This window comes from Zeugodacus cucurbitae, chromosome 2 (genome assembly GCF_028554725.1).
Source record: "Zeugodacus cucurbitae isolate PBARC_wt_2022May chromosome 2, idZeuCucr1.2, whole genome shotgun sequence".
Lineage (NCBI taxonomy): Eukaryota > Metazoa > Arthropoda > Insecta > Diptera > Tephritidae > Zeugodacus > Zeugodacus cucurbitae.
The window spans coordinates 35,289,960-35,308,535 of NC_071667.1; the positions used below are offsets into that span (position 1 = coordinate 35,289,960).

General features: G+C 33.4%; 1 protein-coding gene and 1 long non-coding RNA gene across 6 annotated transcripts in view; both read right to left on the reverse strand.

Moving 5' to 3' along the window:
* LOC105220033 (molybdopterin synthase catalytic subunit) overlaps positions 1-18,576 on the reverse strand; it is a 126,681-nt gene that overhangs the window by 85,793 nt on the left and 22,312 nt on the right. For all 3 annotated transcript variants that reach the window (XM_054226134.1, XM_054226133.1, XM_011196411.3), the window contains exon 3: positions 12,734-13,027. In XM_054226134.1, coding sequence (XP_054082109.1) covers positions 12,734-13,027 — 294 coding nt within the window. The remainder of the gene's footprint in view (positions 1-12,733; positions 13,028-18,576) is intronic.
* Positions 3,114-8,697, reverse strand: LOC128920005 (uncharacterized). 3 transcript variants are annotated; one of them, XR_008470121.1, is made up of 4 exons: positions 7,049-8,697; positions 3,537-6,869; positions 3,342-3,481; positions 3,114-3,253 (listed from the first exon to the last, which is right to left on the reverse strand). It is a non-coding gene; the product is annotated as an uncharacterized LOC128920005 (long non-coding RNA). The 3 variants fall into 3 exon arrangements; XR_008470120.1 differs by having other exon boundaries at positions 3,537-6,927; positions 7,049-8,696; XR_008470122.1 differs by having other exon boundaries at positions 3,537-6,927; positions 7,581-7,595.

An 18,576-nucleotide genomic window follows, 5' to 3' on the forward strand; every position in this document is an offset into this window, starting at 1 on the left:
TTTCTTTTTAATTTATTCCAATGGTGATTTTTCAATATTTTTAATTCTTGTAGTGTGTTATTCCACCACGGGACTGTGTATTTTCTTTTGTTTAATGTTTGGGGTATGGATTGATTGGCAGATTGAAGTAAAATCCTGTGGATGTTTGCGGTTTCTTTGTTGATATTTGAGCTAACCGGTCTATTGTTACTGAAATGGCTTGCTAGGATGTGAAACTGCGTCCAGTTTGCTTTATTTAGATTTAAATTTTGGGCGGTTAGGGACTATTTCAGTGTTACTGTTGGGGAAGAGGGATATAATTATAGGGAAATGGTCACTGCCAAAGAGCTGAGACTTTGTTTTCCAATGGCTTTGAATGGCGATGATTGGGGATGCGATTGATAGGTCGATGTGTGTGAATGTGTGGTGGGTGGTGTAGTGGTTTAGGAGTGTTAGTAGCGATTGAGTTATGAATTTGGATATCATTTTTCCCTTTTTATTATTGTTTTTGGCGCCCCAGCTAGTGTGATGTGCATTAAGGTCACCCGTAATTATTACAGGTAATCTAGATTGTGGAACTAAGTTTTCAAGGTTATTGTAAGTAAGTGATGTATTGGGTGGAATGTACGTGGAGTTAATTAAGAATTTCATCTTAGATTGGATGACAACGTTCGTAACATCAAAGTTATTTATTGAAGTTGATATGTATGTGTTGCAGAGAGTTGTGGATAAGAAGAGCGGAGCCACCGAACGCGTTTTGTGTGGGGCCAGATGTATATAAATTGTAGTTGATAGGTATTGGTATATTTTGCTCGTTTTGTATGTGTGTTTCATGGAGAGAAACTATTTTCGGACAGTGTGATTTTAAAAGTAGTTGTAAGTCGATGTAGTTGGTTGTGTAACCTTTTAGAATCCTTTGGAGAATAGTAAGTGACATGTTAGTGGATTATATTAAATACTAAGTAAAAGTAATAATAATATAATGAGCAGTAATACGATGGTATAAAGAAAAAAAATGAGGAAAATGTTGTGAGAATATTTACTCTTCCATAGTGAGACTATCAAAGTCATCACTATCATCTGAGTTGGAGTTGTTGATTTCTTGTTTGTGATTGATCATTTTTAGTTTGTTTTTGCATATTTGTTCCTTAGCTTTAGCTTTTAGTTGCTTGATGGTACGACTTGAGGTTGTTTTTGGGAATATTTTGATTTTCGTTTCTGTTAGTTATGAAGACTCGTACTGTTTATTTGATGTTGAAGGGAGGTTTATTGGCTCATTAGTGTTGTTGTATTCTTGGCTGGAGCATTGCTTTGCGTTTGTGGTATTCGTACTAATCTTACTGCGGACCATTGTTGGAGCGGGGAGGAGCGGGGAAGCCCCGTCCATGTCAGGTGGATCGTTCATTAGAATAGGTTTTTTCACCAGTGAGCGATGAGAGTATTAATTACTTAAATCAACTTTAGTCACTTATTTCAACTTTGCACTTAGACGGTTGGATAACGAACTTATTCGCGAGAGAGCTGTAGTCGAACTGAATATGTATATTATCTGATATTATTAAATAGGATGGCACGATTTTGAATGGATTTATATTAGGGCTCTTAAAATTATTCGATTAACCTGACAACCGATTATTCGAATATCAGGTTTGTAACCGTTCCGGTTAGTACTATTCGATTAGTCGCAATGTTCCGACTATTCGAATAATCGTTCTACTACGGTTATTCGAATAGTTGCTCCGCTGGAAGCATTTGAATAAATGAAAATTGTATGAAATCCAAGCAGCCTTTGATTTTTGTTTGTTTTTATTTGTGAAAATGTCAATTGTTCGCATTTTTCATGAGTTTTATATTTTTCAATAAACATAGAAATTTAATGAACTTTCACTATTCGAATAGTCGAAAATGAGCGGTTAATCGAATAGTCGATGACTGACGATTATCCGAATAGTGCAAACCGAATATTATTTTTCGAATAATGCCCTATTCGGTTAATTCGGTTAGTCGAATACCAAGAGCTCTTATTTATATGTATACTGCCAATCCTGTAACAATATTTTAAAATATTTGCCAAAAAATTCTTCAAATTTAAACCGACAGAAGTGCTGCAAACCGCTTAAGGAGACGGCGCTGCTAAAAACTGTGACGCCAGACGAAAAAAAAGCTGCTATGGACGCTTGTGTGGCCTGGGTTACTGAGGATTGCCAACCATTCTCAGCAATTAATGGAGTTGGTTTTAGAAAACTCGTAAAATTTTTGTTAAGTATTGGAGCAAAATATGGAGAAATGCAGATATAGAAGACATGCTCCCTGATGCAACAACGATATCGCGAGCTACTCAAAAGAAAGCTTATGAGAAAAAGGCTGAAATTAAAGAGGAAATAGCCAACAGGTGTGTTTTATTTGACCACCACAAGCTAATAGCTAAATCATGGACAAATAAAACGCATTTAGCTTATTTCATATCTTCGCTTAAAAATGAATCGTGTTGGCAATGCGGGCCCGAACTCTCAGCTGAAATGTAATTTATTTGAAAAAAAAAAGTTGAATTTATAAATCAAATTTCCTTTTATTTACCGCTTTTCTATAATATTCTGAGCTTTTAAGGAATCTACAATCATTATTACATCCGGGATGGTCTAAATAAATATGGATAAAGTTCGATAGAATTTAAAATTTTGGTTTGTTTACATTTTTATCTGTCAAAATGGGGTTTCTCGTTATTGCCAACTACATTTTTTCGGAAAAACCCAACTATTGTGAATGAAAAAAAAACGATGAACTGGCAATGCCTCTAGTTCAATATACAAGCTATGATAGCTTATGACAAGACAACATAATTATGTTGGCTAAGTCTTCCATACAAAATAAGCTAATAGCTTAAATTGCTGGTCAAATAAAACACGCCTAACATTGCTAATAGTGTTTTGTAGTCACTATGCACTACGAAAAAAATTCACAGTTTTACGATCTAATTTTGGGTTTAAAATCTATGGACTTCCAGCGATCTACAGCTACAAATATTTATGCAAAATTGAGCACATTGTTATGTGAGTTCGGCATTAACAATATGGAACAAATTAATGCCGGTATTCTGCGAGCAGTCTCAAGTCTCTAATAGAGACGAATCTGTGGTGTAATCTCTATAGTGACTTTTTGGTATTCTGGCGAGTTTGTCTCATCTCTATTTGAGCAATATCAGTCTCTAATTTGTGATGTGCTTTAAACCAGGTCACAGAAAAACAAGAGCACAATAATGGTTGATGCAATTGGCCTAATATATATTATAATGAAAAAAAAACGAGAAGAAGAGAGGTAATGTATTAATATTTGTAATTTTGCAATAATGGATAACAAAGTACCTATGTTTTAGCTACACTCGTAGGCGCAATCTGGCTATTTTGCGCAACAAGGAAGATCACTTTTTATATGAAGAAAATACGTTTAGGAAATTCTTTCGATTTCCAAAACACAAATATGTATGTATATATATATCCAAAATCTAAAATATATAATAATCATAAAATAATGAATTTGTATTTTTTACAATTATTTACCTTCGATTGCCATTATGCTCAAATGTAAGGATGAGAACATGTGTTAGTCGATTGTTAGGTTGTTAACATTTTTCATATTTACTTAACAATTGATTCAGATAAAATGCATATATTACGCATTTATTATAAACTATTTCAGTATTATTTTCATTAATAGTATTATCCAATTATTTACAAGAAATTTTTCTGCTGAAATTTGGTAAAAAAAAAACTAATTGCGTGCAATCAATTCATAAAGTATCATTGTGAACATGCACTCATCTCTAATCAACTAAAATAAACAGCTGATAGCTTGCTTTTCTTTTCACCACACTATTTGGTGAACTTTTTTGAGACTGTATCAGCCAGAATACCAAAATGATACTTCCTGACTAACAGGGTCGCCAGTTCGCAATTGTGACAAATAAAGACATGAGACAAATGTGACAAGCAGAATACCGGCATAAGTTTGTGACAGACAGAAGTGCTAATATTTTGATAGCTTTAGAGAATAACACAAGATTAAATTGCAGCAGCCATTTGCTTGCTAACGTTTTGGAACGTTCATTTAATGATTCAATGGAGGCAACCGAGCTTGTTGAAAAGTGCAAAAAAATTGTTAAGTTAAAAAAAAACAAATTTACAAAATCTATTACAAACTACATTAAAAAATTATTGCCCGACACGCTGGAACTCAAACTTCTCAATGTTTAAGTCTATAGTAGACAATTGGTTTGACATCAACGAAATTTTCAAAGAGAAGCAAGAAAGCCAACGATTGATGCTGATAGATACTTATATCAACATTGCAACAAATTGTGGAACTATGCAACAATTTTGAAGTAATTTTCAAGAAACTACAACTTTGCAGTTCACCTTCCTTATGTTTCGTCGTGCCATCTATTAACAAAATGCGGCATCTATGCGAGCTTCAAATGGCAGATGTACCTGCTATAGCAGGGTTGAAGGCAAACATCATCAAAAACCTAAATACAATATGGTACGCACCAGAGAACTGCAACGAGTAATAAATGTTTGTGTATACTTAACCCTGCTTAGATAACGTTATTTTTAAGTACTGAAAAGACAACGTATGTCTGAGAGACGTATTCAAGTTTTCGTCCTTTAAGGATGTCAATGGAAACACTTTTGCAGATATTTTTTTACGTAGATCTTTTATTTAATTATTATACTTTAATTTTGGATATTTGTTTCAAGAAAATTATTATTTATTTAAGAAATCGAAAGGAAATTTCACTTGTATTAAAAATTCATTACAAACAAGTAAGGAAGGGCTAAGTTCGGGTGTAACCGAACATTTTATACTCTCGCAATTTATTGATGTAATTTTATAAAGATAACACAAGTCGACCCATATATTCTGCATAAAATTCAATAGAATAACGAAAATCATCATAAATAGTATATGGGGACTGATTTAATTCCTAAACCGATTTCACTCTTTTTCACCACCAAGATACAATATATCGAAGACTTTACGCTCACTTAATTTAATATTACTTATAATTAGGTATATGGGATCTGGGAGAAGATATAACCCGATTTTTACCATTTCAGGTACAGAGAGAAACCGTTATAAGAAAAAAATGCAGAGGGAATGAATTACATTAAAATATCTGAGGGATTTACCTATATTTTCGGTGAAAAATTAACCTTAGGCACTGAGTTCATGTTCGATATTAGGGGCCTTGAAAAGTCATGGTCCAATTTTGACAATTTTTCCACAAGTGATGTCACAGCTCAAATACAGTATTTGTGTAAAGTTTTATTCCGCTAGCTTCATTGGTTTCTTATGAATACATTATAAAGTGAACGAATCAGATGGAATTCAAAATTGAGTTATATGGGAAGTAGACGTAGTTGTGAACCGATTTCGCCCATATTCCACCCGTGCCATCAGGGTGTCAAGAAAGTGTTATATACCGAATTTCATTAAAATCGGTCGAATAGTTCTTGATATATGGTTTTTGACCCATAAGTGGGTGACGCCACGCCCTTTTTCCATTTTGTAAAAAAATCTCAGTGCAGCTTCTGCCATTTCTCATGTAAAATTTGGTGTTTCTGACGTTTTTCGTTAGTGAGTTAACTCACTTTTAGTAATTTTCAACCTAACCTTTGTATGGGAGGTGGGCGTGGTTATTATCCCATTTCTTTAATTTTTGGACTGTATAAGGAAACTGCTAAAAGAAACGACTGCAGAAAGTTTGGTTTATATAGATTAATTGGGTTGCAAATATATACAAAAAACCTATTTGGGGGCGGGGTCACGCCTACTTTTCCAAAAAAATTACATCCAAATGTGCCCCTCCCGAATGGGATCCTATGTTCCAAATTTCATTTTCGTAACTTTATTTATGGTTTAGTTATGACACTGTATAGGTTTTCGGTTTCCACCATTTTGTGGGCGTGGCAGTGGACCGATTTTGCCCATTTTCGAAAGCAACCTCCTCAGGGTGCCAAGGAACATGTGTTCCAAGTTTCATTAAGATATCTTAATTTTTACTCAAGTTATCGCTTGCACGGACAGACGGACGGACGGACAGACATCCGGATTTCAAATCTACTCGTCATCCTGATCATTTATGTATAAATAACCCCATATCTAACTCTTATATTTCTTGGAGACACAAACAACCGTTATGTGAACAAAACTATTATACTCTGTGCAACAGGTTGCGAGAGTATCAAAATTAGTATTTTTAAAAGGACGCCAGTTCATAACATAAAACTTAAAAAATTCTTTTTTTGTTTTGGTTAAATTAGATAACAATATCAGTGTTCATTTATATAATGCAAAAAAAAAATAAGTTTTGACATAATATTAATATTATATGCAAGAATTACATACTAAATTATTGTGTTCCCCACACACGGGTGTGTCATATTTTACGCATGTCATTTTTGACATACATACGTCGGATTTTGGACGGGCAAAAGCCACTGTACCTTTTCTTTTTTGAGGTATGCTGACCATGAAAGTGACTTCATATACTCTTTACAACTCAATGTCTTTTGACTTTTGGAAATCGAATTATGACAATAAATAACATAAGAGTTTATGAATTCCATGTTTAGTATTCCGTAAAATATTTCCATAGGCCACCTGTTGGTTTTTCTCGAACAATGCTTACTTTTACTTTTAAGGGTCGGTTGGGGTAGCGTAATAATGTGATAATCGGAAGGTGAATTAAAGTGTGCAGAGGGTTGCGGTAATTCTTGAGAGGATTTACAATTAATAAACTTGTTTTCCACGTCGCTTTGTACATTATCCTCCAGCAATTCATTTTCTGATTCGCTTCCATTTTCCGATGAATTTGAGCCATCCAAAATATCCTGCAAAAAGAGCAGCAACTTTTGTCTCATCCACACTTTAATTCTTCATGTTTATTAACTAAAAGAAATGAGAAATTATGTGTAAAATCTCTCACAGCTTCATCAAATACACGAAAAAACGAGAACATAAAAAAGTTTAATTGTTACGTAAAAGATAACGATACGTCTCTCAGACGTACCTCAAGGTCCAGACCCAATGCTGGCTGGCTTTACTTGCTTTGCTGTGAGAACTGTCAAAACTGAATAGAACTATACTAGAGCATATGCAAAGAGACCAAATGGAGCTTTGCTTCAAGCGCTTGAACTTACGAATAGATCTATGCTCTATTTGCCAGCGCTACTGGCGCATTTGACATTTGATATTGTAACTAGGGTTACCAGTTTGGGTGAAATGTACCAATTTCAGTAAATTTTTTGATGCTACATTGGCACACAAATATTTATCACATATGGTTTGCCAGTAAAAATAGTTAAAATTTCGAATATTTAAAATATTTGATATATGTATATAGAAATTTACAAAGAGTTTATAATAATATAACATTTAACATGGAAATATTAGCAAGTTTACGTGTGTGGCAACAGTGATTGTGACATTATTTTGAAAGCGTTCAAAGCGCTCATTTGGTGATATAAGCATTCAAAGTACGCAAAGTCAACGAAAGCAAGTAAAGCCAGCCAGCATTGGGTCTGGACCTTCAGAAAACAAACTTGTAATATTTCATCAGAGAAAACACTTATCACTGAAAAACTCTCACAAGCTGCAGTTAACGACTGAGAAAACTGAAAGCGAGAATATTCCCTTTTAACGGTTGCGAAAGAGAGAACGAAAAATAAAACAAGTGTACGTCTCGCAGACGTATGTACGTTATCTAAGCAGGGTTAAGTACTGATACGTTACTCTGTCTGTCACTTCGGTTCATATACACGAAGAGTACCGTTTGTCTTCAAATGGCGATAGAGAATCTAGCCACTAGCGATCAGCTTATGCCTGATTTGTTTATGAATATTCGCATCAGCAGCAAATACCAGAAGTGATACAAACTAATGCTAGCGTTCGGTTGTACATTGTTTGTATATCATCCCATAAACACTGATTTACTCAAGCACTTCAATTTACAAGTTCTTTGTGTTCTGATGGAAAGTGAAGCGCGTATGTGTATGTATGTATGTACGCACTCGATGGAATTTCCATTGTTTACGCATCGAAAATTTGTAACATGCGCACCATTGTATAGAGAAGTAGAGAAACTATCAGCTAATAAAACGTAAACAATCCACAGCTGAGAGGGGTTCATGGAGAACTGTCAAGTAGTCCCCGGGGGTGAGTTTCTTTTGACATCCAAGATGGCTGACTTTCTGCCGGAAAATGGCCTGTAGGATTTTTGCGAAATTTAATGAAAAGTTGTAAAAAAAAAACTACTGATTATTTGAAAGCTTTTAATACTTTTTCGATAAAAAAGAGTTCCTTTTTTCACTAATTGTTACAACACCTCGTTCTACGTCCAAATTTAAGAATAATGAAAGCATTTATTTGGACTTCATTTTATCGAATATGGTGGCATAATTATTCACCACAGAATTATGGTAGCAAGAATAGAGCAACCATGTAAGTTATTTGACAGTTTCTCTAGTTGTTGTTTTTGCTTTTCATAATTAAAGCTTTATTGAGATAGGGTGGCAAAAGAATAAAACGAACAAGTTACAAAAAGGCAGAAAATACGTGTTAATTATGAATAAGGGCACAATGAACAGAATTTAATTTCATATAGCTAATATATAATGTATTGTACTCATTTGAAAATATAGTGTAATCTTAAATTTTTATGATTTATATGATTTAGCTTAAACAGCTAAAGGGACAAATATTTCTATATTTGAATGCAGTAACTTGGAAAATAATTTTTGTACAATTTGAAAAAAAAAACATTAGCTCCATATGTAGGTCTGCTGCCATAAAGTGGCCATACTTGACACACAATTAATGTTTCAAAGAAAAAAAATTTGTTCATATAATGTATTATGTAAATATAGACAAATACATAAAATTGATAATGTAACAAATTTATATCATTATTATAAGAAGGGTTATTTTATTAACTGCTCTGTACACGAGGGATTTTAAAGGATTTTTAGAACATATAAAAAAAAAGATTTATAAAATATTGCAAATGTGCAGACGTGAACCCGAAACATGTAAAAAGATGGATAACATCATATCTTCATGTCATGTGTCAACATTCATATATTTGAACTCATCGCTTCCCAGTGGACTTTAAAGAACAATTTTGTTTGTGGGTGTTGCAAATAAATTAAGCAATAAATATAAAGTGCATGGAAATAAAAGTGGAGATATATATACATATATAGTTATCAAGGTAAGTACTAACATCAAATTTTATTAATCATTAAATTTTATTAAAGTGTGTTCCCGTTGTCCAACTTGGAAGCATTAAAAAAAACTGAATGCAGATATAGTGGCAGGTTCCAGTGCAGACTATGTAAGTTGTCTATATAATCCCTTAAGTTTCACTATTTGACTAATAAATATTATACCTATTTTTCTATAGATAATAATCATTAAAAATATAATAGGCAAAACGGGGATTATTAAATCTATTGAGGGTATTTTCGAAAGGAGTCTTATTGTTCAGTTGAACTACGATGGCATTCATTCCAAATACTCCTTAAAGGAATGCAAGGGGTTAATCGGCTGCTTGTTTGGTAAATAATTTTAGAAAGAAAAAAATATATACATATTTTCTAAATTTTTTTTTGATTTCAGAGGCATCAATGAAAGAAGGATATTCCCATGGCGAGTTTGTTAAAGACTTGCGACAAGCTGGCGAAAAATCGTCATTTTATAACAAACTCCATATTAAAATCTAAAAAATAAAATATTTAAATAAAATTAATGGTGTCCACTGTTTCTGCTATTGGTAGGTTTATAGTAAGTAGTTACTAGTAATAGAAAAAATAGTTTGGAGGAAAGTACTTCGAAGTATACGAAATACTGGGTTTATAATAAGTAGTTACTAGTAATGGAAAAAATAGTTTGGAGGAAAGTACTTCGAAGTATACGAAATACTGGGTTTATAGTAAGTAGTTACCGAATTAATAAAATATTGGTGTGGGGAAAGTACTTCGAAGCACACGAAATATTAGGTTTATAGTAACTACCTACTGAATTAATCAAAATTAGGTGTGGGGAAAGTACTTTCCGTCATATGAATTCGTAAGCGAAGTGGAGGTCCTTCGCTTCAATGACATTGATCAGAAAAACGAAATTAGATAGTATTATTGTAGGAAAGTACCTCTACTTGTTTTTTCAGTAGGAAGTATCCAATTCTTTCATACTTCCAAGTCCCACTGGGTTGTATCAGATGCGCAATCGTATAAAAGACATGTCAAATATACAAAAAGTTTTTACATTCTTATATACGTAAGTATATTTGTATGTAAGCATAACCAGGGAATCCCTTTATATGCGCAATCACAAACATATGTATGTAAAATATTACGAATTGCCATGCGCCATAGAAACAACAACAACTAGCTAGGTAGCTCTTTTCCCCACTACAGGCGTCGTTCTCGACAAACTGCTTCCTCGCGACGATGGCAAAAGCTATTCGAAAGAATCATATTTGCCATCAATTGTGGCAGAAATATAAAAATATGCGAAAAATAAGACTGCGGCCAGGCTTTGAACCCGACCACCGTCTAAATAGCGAATGCGTGCGTACCACCCGCACCATGATAGCTGTTGAAAATCAATTAGCTCAATTGATATTTTATAATCCATAGCACAATATGCTAGTTATAATAGAAATATAAGTATGATTCTCGGCCACTGCCAGTTTTCTCTCCTGAAGGAAATTGTTTGAATTTGTGAATCCAGAGAAACCGCTTTTAGTCCACTTGCTTTATTGTTGATACCAGGGATAAAGGGATGTCCAACTTATTCCAGTGTGAGAGCGTCTGAAAATTTGCATTTTTTGTAACAGTTTGCATTATTACCAGATCAGACAAAATACAAATTTTTGGGCATTTAAATTAAAATACCCAACATTTATTACGGCTAATAATTATTTTACACTTAATGATTAATATAAATAATAACTATTTAAATCTCGGTTAGCGATATTATGGTATATTGAACCAATCGGTTTTCAAACTTTCAGTGGTATATAAAATAAATCAATACGTATCAACTGGCAAATAATATTTTTTTCCATGGAAAACTATAATCTCGCTGCTGCAGATCACAAAACATTTTTTCAAATACCTTAAAATTTCGCGTTTCCTTTTATATTTATTGTTTTAAGTGATCTTGCACGGCGGTTATAAATGTCTCCGTCGCATTATTTTTTGGCAACATTTCAATCTGGCCGTCCCTCTTTTCCAATTACGAAACGTCAAAACCTCCTCATCTCGACAAACTGTCAAAGTTTAGGTGGTTTTGACGTTTGATATTGCGCTCTCACTTCCAGTGAGATGAGAGTTGTACATACTTATCTTTATCTTTGGTTGATACGCATGCGTTTATGAATAAAAATGCTGTTGTAATTTTTTGTTGTAGGCGAGTTGTTTTTTTTGAAGATGTGTCGAAGTGACAAATGTGAGGAATGTAGATTTGTATGTTCACATTTATACGTATGTATGTACATAAATATATATTTCTGCACGCGTATGGTAGCAAAAATATTTGAACATACACATTGTTATGAAATTTGCCGACGGCAAATCAATGATTGTTCGAGTTCATAATGATATTATAGATTATTATATAGTTTAATTAAATAATTAAAGAATAAGACAAACTTTTAAATCGGATACAAATAAGAATTTACTTAAAATAAATAAAAAAATATCTAATAAAAATTAAATAAAATAAAAATATTTATGAATAATATATAAATTTAATAGAACATGACTTTCAGAATTGCCTACCATCAATTGACAAATAAACCGTGAATTATCATACATACATTCATACATTCACACATATTTTCCTATTTTGCCTAACCATTGAATTGAAGGCGTTGGGAACGCTCAGAGTTCGACTCCCTAGTGCCAGCTTGTATATTTCTAATAATTTGTTCTTCAAGACTCTCTGGCACGCGACTGCGATGCGAAGAAAATTACTTGCAAAACGATTTTCAGTTTCAGATTAAGATTCTCCATCACTGAGTCTTTTTGATACCCTCATCTAAGAACTATTTCCTGAAAGTTGATATTCTAGCAATAAATATAGCCTTGTTACTCGGGGTGAATGTAGCTTTCCAATGGTGAAAGAATTTTTGAAATCGGCACAGTAGTTTTTGAGTTCATTCAATACAAACATACATACAAACCTTACCTCTTTATAATAGTAGTATGGATTACAATTTCTCGCAATCTTTTTCATTTTAGTGAAAATAAAGCCTCTTTTCCAACGGCTTTGTCCTAACCACATGTCCCTCGGGAAAAGTGAACAGAGAAGGAGCCGCAGAAATTGAGCGACTCAATGGTCGAAATTTTCAGTGATTTGTTAAATCTTCTTCTCAGAAAGCCCAACGAACCTCTAGCTAAAATATTAGAAAATGTATTTGTTTTTGAATGTATTGATTGTATTGGTTCATTTAGATTTAGATTACATATACCTTGCGTTACCAAAAAATGTGGTATTTATATGTACCACTATAGTGATCTGTGTTAAATTGGTTTTAATATAAATATATGTAAATGTAGTAAATAAGTTTAGTAAGAGCTTGACAAGTTAATAATAAATATTATTGATCTGTAACACATACTTAATATCGATTTTAGCAATTCAACATTTTAGCTAGGATCAAATAATATTTTAAGCAAATAAATGAACATACCTTTCAAAAGACATTTTGAACTATTTTGTTTCACTACGAAACTATTCACTCGGGCACATGAATTTTCTAGCAGAATATTGTGATGCGTTCCTTTGTCTATTTTGCCAAAGTTATCTATATTTCGGTAATCCATAATGTTGTTTTCATTAATTTCATCACGTTTCTTTTGGAGATAACATGTGATACGGTTTTTAATTTCAATTTTATCCACTGCTATTTGCACTAATTCATTTGGCACAGATATTTCATTACGTATTTGAGTTTTTGGGAAAATAAATTTGACTTTGTTGATTGCTGTAATAAAATATGAAATAGTCATTAATATTAAAATGGTTAGCACTATCATACTTTTATAAATATATCTTTCAACTTTTACAGATTACTGGAATACGATAATATTACTGGAAACCAGTAAGGAAAGGCTAAGTTCGGGTGCAACCGAGCATTTTATACTCTCGCAATTTATTGAAGACATTTTATTAAAATAACATACAAATTTATCCATAAATTCGGCATAAAGTTTAATAGAATAACGAAAATCGTATATAGGGGTTGAGGTAATTCCTGAACCGATTTCATTCATTTTCACCAGCAAGGTACACTATATCCAAGACTATATGCTCACTTAATTTTGACAAGATATTTCACATATTAACCAATACATATAAGCGGAATAAAGCTCACCGTATTTTTGAAAAACCTATTATTAGGTATATGGGAGATGTTATGACCCGATTTTAATAATTTTTGGAACAGAGGCACGCTATTAAAAGAAAACAATTTCCTCTGAATTACATTAAATTATCTGAGAGATTTACCCATATTTTCGGTTAAAATTTACCCTTAGGTGCTGAGTTCGATATCTTGCACCTTGAAAAGTTCTTCAGAAGTGAAGTGATATGCACTATTTGTGTAAAGTTTTATTCCGCTATCTTCATTGGTTCCTTATGTTTACATTATAAAGTGAAGGAATAAGATTGAATTCAAAATTGAGTTATAAAGAAAGTAGTCGCGGTTGTGAACCGCTTTTGCCCATCTTCCATATTGTAAAAAAATCGGAGTGCAGCTTGCTTATGCTATATCTTCTATAAAATTTACTGTTTCTGACGGTTTTCGTTAGTGAATTAACCCACTTTTAGTAATTTTATGTATGGGAGGTAAGTTTGTTTATTATCCGATTTCAACATTGTCTATGGTGGGGTAAGTAAGAGAACCGACTGCAGAAGGTTTGGTTTATATAGCTTTATTGGTTTGCGAGTTATATACAAATAACCGATTTGTGGGCGGGGCCACACCCACTTCCCCAAACAAAATACACCCAAATATGCCCCTTCCTAGTACGATCCTTTATCCAAAATTTTACTTTTATCACTTCATATATGGCTAAGTTATGACACGTTATGTGTTTTTGGTTTTCGCCATTTTGTGGGAGTGGCAATGGTCCGATGTCGCCCATTTTCGACAGCAACTCTCTCACGGTCCCAAGGAATATTTGTGCCAAATTTCGCCAAAATATGTTAACATTTTTAGACGGACGGCCAGACATCTGGATTGAAATCTACTCGGCACCCTGATCACTTTGGTATATATGACTCTATATCTAACTCTTTTAGTTTTAGGTGTTACAAACAACCGTTATGTGAACCAAACTATAATACTCTCTTAGTAACTTTTGTTGCGAGAGTATAAAAATAATACGAGCTGCAAAGCGAAATAAAGGAGGTACAATGTTCTATAAAACTGCTGGTGTATCCCGATACCCCAGACTTGATAAGGAAGCGAAGCGAATGGGTCTGGTTGTGAATGAAGACAAGACGAAATATCTCCTGTCATCAAACAATCAGTCAGCGCATTCGCGTTGGGCTCTTACGTCACTGTTAACAATCAGAACTTTGAAGTTGTAGATAATTTCGTCTACTTTAGAACCAGGATTAACACCAATAACACTGTCAGCCTTATAATCCAACGCAGAATCACTCTTGCCAACAGATGCTACTATAGACTGAGTAGTCAATTGAAAAGTAAAGACCTCGACGAACCAATACTAAACTCTACAAGTCCTCATCATTTCCGTCCTGTTTTATGCTGCAGGCGATGGAATAATATGAGTTATTCGACGGCGTTGGCATACATATGTAGTTCAGGGAATAAAAAGACAGCTGCTACGCTGGCAGCTTTGAAAGTGTTTGATGCAGTACCCGCTGGTGGAAGAGCAAGATCAGGGGGACATCGACCTGGTTTCGGATAGAATTTGCAATTGGCGCCAAATTGCGAGAAAAGGAGACCAATCGCGCTTTTATTGATTTGGCTATAATTGCGGAAGCGGTGCCTATGTATCGAATGCCTGGTTTAACACTCTGTATTTAGGTTCTGTGGGTTGGGTGGGTTTCAGAGGTTAAAAAAAAGGTTTTTAACTTTTTTTAATATACCCAGTCATATATTTCATTTTCAATACATAATATAAAAAATACATATTTGAACAATATTTTGTGAAATTTGTATTCAAAATTCCGAATACTCAGCCGTACATCTCCCATGACGTCTCAAAAAATTGCCCTTGCCGTGGACATCGTAACTCATCATTGGTTCACTTAAAATAAATAATAAATAAACCAAAAATATTTCGACATTATAAGGATAAATCTCGTTAATGAACGATGGAAGCAAAAAAATTTCCAATTTTAACTTCGAACAAAAAAAGTTTTTTGGCATACGGGGGTAAACTTTAGTACAGTTGATATCCTTTTTGCATGGTTAACTGGGACAGTAAATTACTCGTGCACAAGAAATCAAATTTTTATATGTCACTATTGGGACCAATTTAAGAAAAAAACATCCGTGTGTCTTCTTTTTCCTTACTTCTTCATACAGCTTCATATATGTATTTGTTTACGTATTGAAATTGTTGCAACCTTTTCACCGCCTTTTAAATCTAAAATTTGTATTTTTTAGTTTAAACCTAATTTAGAATTTATTAAATTTTATTAACAGCAAATTATTTGCGACGTATTGACGTATGGAATTCTGATTTTATTGCAAAAAGGATACAATTAAAATAAAAAATCTGTGTAAAAAAGTAAAATCGTCTAAAAATGGTAACTGGGAAGTGTACAAAAACACCTTATAAAAAACCGTAAAAAAACTTTTTGGCACAATTCCCATTACTATGGCGCCGCGATCTGAGGGAAAGAGGACGTCCTCCCGGTTAAAAAAAAAATATGGGGTTATAGGTACCGCAGACGCCTAGTTTTCGAGATATTACGCTGTAAAGATAAAAAATCCAAATTTTCAACAAGCAATTTCACACACTTTAACACATTTTACGCTCTTTTTCACTTCAAATATTTGAAATTCCATTACTAACATTCAATAAAATTCAAATTTTATATTTATTTAAAAATTTTTTTAAACAAAATTTACTTATTTTAAGAATTACTTTTCACTCTAAGATTTATGTGTTTACAATTATGCGGAAAGCGAGAGCTGCCACATTGTAGATACCATATATAAATTCATCCATAAATTCCTTTTTTTGCGAAAATTCCTCTTTTTTGCCAAAATTCATCTTCTTTTATTTAACAAAATGAATTTTATTCGACCAGGGTTATTTTTTTAAAACGCGGCGAAAAAAGTTTGGACACCCCGGTTCGGTTTTTGGTTTTTCCAACATCATCAAATCGTTTTGTCGCCCTGTTCTGAAAATCTGAATCGTTACAATTTTCCGATTTCATATTCGGCAAGATAACTATAGCGATTTTGAATCCAACTTAAATTTTTGTTGATAACAAGTAAGGAAAGGCTAAGTTCGGGTGCAACTGAACATTTTATACTCTCACAATTCATTGATGTAATTTTATAAAGATAACACAATTCGACCCATATATTCGGCATAAACTCCAATAGAATAACGAAAATCATCATATATAGTATATGAGGGCTGAGGTAATTCCTGAACCGATTATACTCATTTTCACCAACAAGATAAAATATATCGAAGACTATACACTCACTTAATTTTGCTAAGATATATCGCATATTCAACGATTTATAAATCCCAACGTATTTTTGAAAAACCTATAATTAGGAATATGGGATCTAGGAAAATTTATGACCCGATTTTTGGTACAGAGACAAACAATTATAAGAAAAAGATTATCTCTGAATTACATTAAAATATCTGAGAGATTTACCTATATTTTCGTTGAAATTTTACTCTTATTCACTGAGCTCTTCATGATCGATATCCGGGCCTTGAAAAGTTATAGTTGTGGAAAATTTTTCCACAAGTTAAGCCACAGAAGATATACAGTATTTATGTAGAGTTTAATTCCCCTAACTTCATTGGTTCCTGTAAAAAACTTGGTAAGTACCTCGAGACACTTAAGCGGTATTTATTTAAGTGCCTTTCCCGCTTAAGTGTCTCAAAAGCCTTGCATGTTAAGAAGGGCACTTAAGCGGGGATTACTGTATTATAAAGTGAACGAATCAGATGAGTTATAAGGGAAGTGGCGTGCTTGTGAACCCGTTTCGCCAATTTTATATACCGAATTTCATTGAAATTGGTCGAGTAGTTCCTGAGATATGGTTTTTGACCCATAAGTGGGCGACGCCACGCCCATTTTCCATTTTGTAAAAAAATCTGAGTACAGCTTCTTTCTGCCATTTCATCTGTAAAATTTAGTGTTTCTGACGTTTTTCGTTAGTGAGTAAACTCACTTTTAGTAATTTTCAACATACCCTTTGTATGGGAGGTGGGCCATAACCATATTATCCGATTTCTTTCATTTTTGAACTGTTTTAAGGAGTTGCCTAACTAAACGACTGCAGAAAGTTTGGGTTATATAGCTTTATTTTTTTTTCTGTTTCGGTGAACTCCAAGAAATTTGCGTCTCTGCAAATTCTTAATATAACAATTTTTTTTAAGTGAAAACTTCTTATGGCGCGTTAGGCACTTTTGTGGGTGAGCATTTTCAGCCGTTTTCGCGACAGATGAGATTTTACACAGATATACATTGCTTTGATAAACTTGATTTTTTATGTACAATTTCTCATGAAGCGAGCGCACCTAAAAATGCTCACCCAAAATAGTGCCCAACGCGCCAAAAGTTCAAGTTGTCACTTCTGCCTGCACTCCCGGAGTGCAACCCCACTCGGTTTTTAAATTATTAATTTATAACCGTTTTAACATTTTTGATAAGTTTTCATAAGCTTTATAAATTAACTAATAATCGTTTTTAACATTTTTGAATAGTTTTTCTTGAGTTCAACCACATAACTACCGTTACGCTCATATTTATTTAATTGTTATACTCTCGCAACAGAAGTTGCTAAGAGAGTATTATAGTTTTGTTCACATAGCGGTTGTTTGTAAATCATAAAACTAAACGAGTTAGATATAGGGTTATATATATCAAAATGATCAGGATGAAAGATTTTTTATATACATACTTGATACAGAATAAAGTTCTACGACAAAAAACTATGATATGCAAATAAATAAAACGGAGTCATTAAAAAATCCATCATCTATGGTTTCTAGCATGTGGCAACGCTCGGTTTCCACATAATTGTAAACACAGAAACCTTTTCAGCTATTAGTGTGAGAAAATATCGTTAAAGTGTGTGAAATACCATGTGTTACTTATAGAAAAAAAATTACTTTTAAACATGAATATTTCAAAAACTATAAGTCCGATCAAGAATATTTATATATAATCCTGCTCTGGAGGGTCTCCTCTCTCATACGATACCCCTCATTGGAAGTGTCAAACCCCGACCGCCAAAGTAATCGGGATCGTGCCAACCGTTTAAAAAGGAGATCAATTTCGTCATTTTGTGTGCGT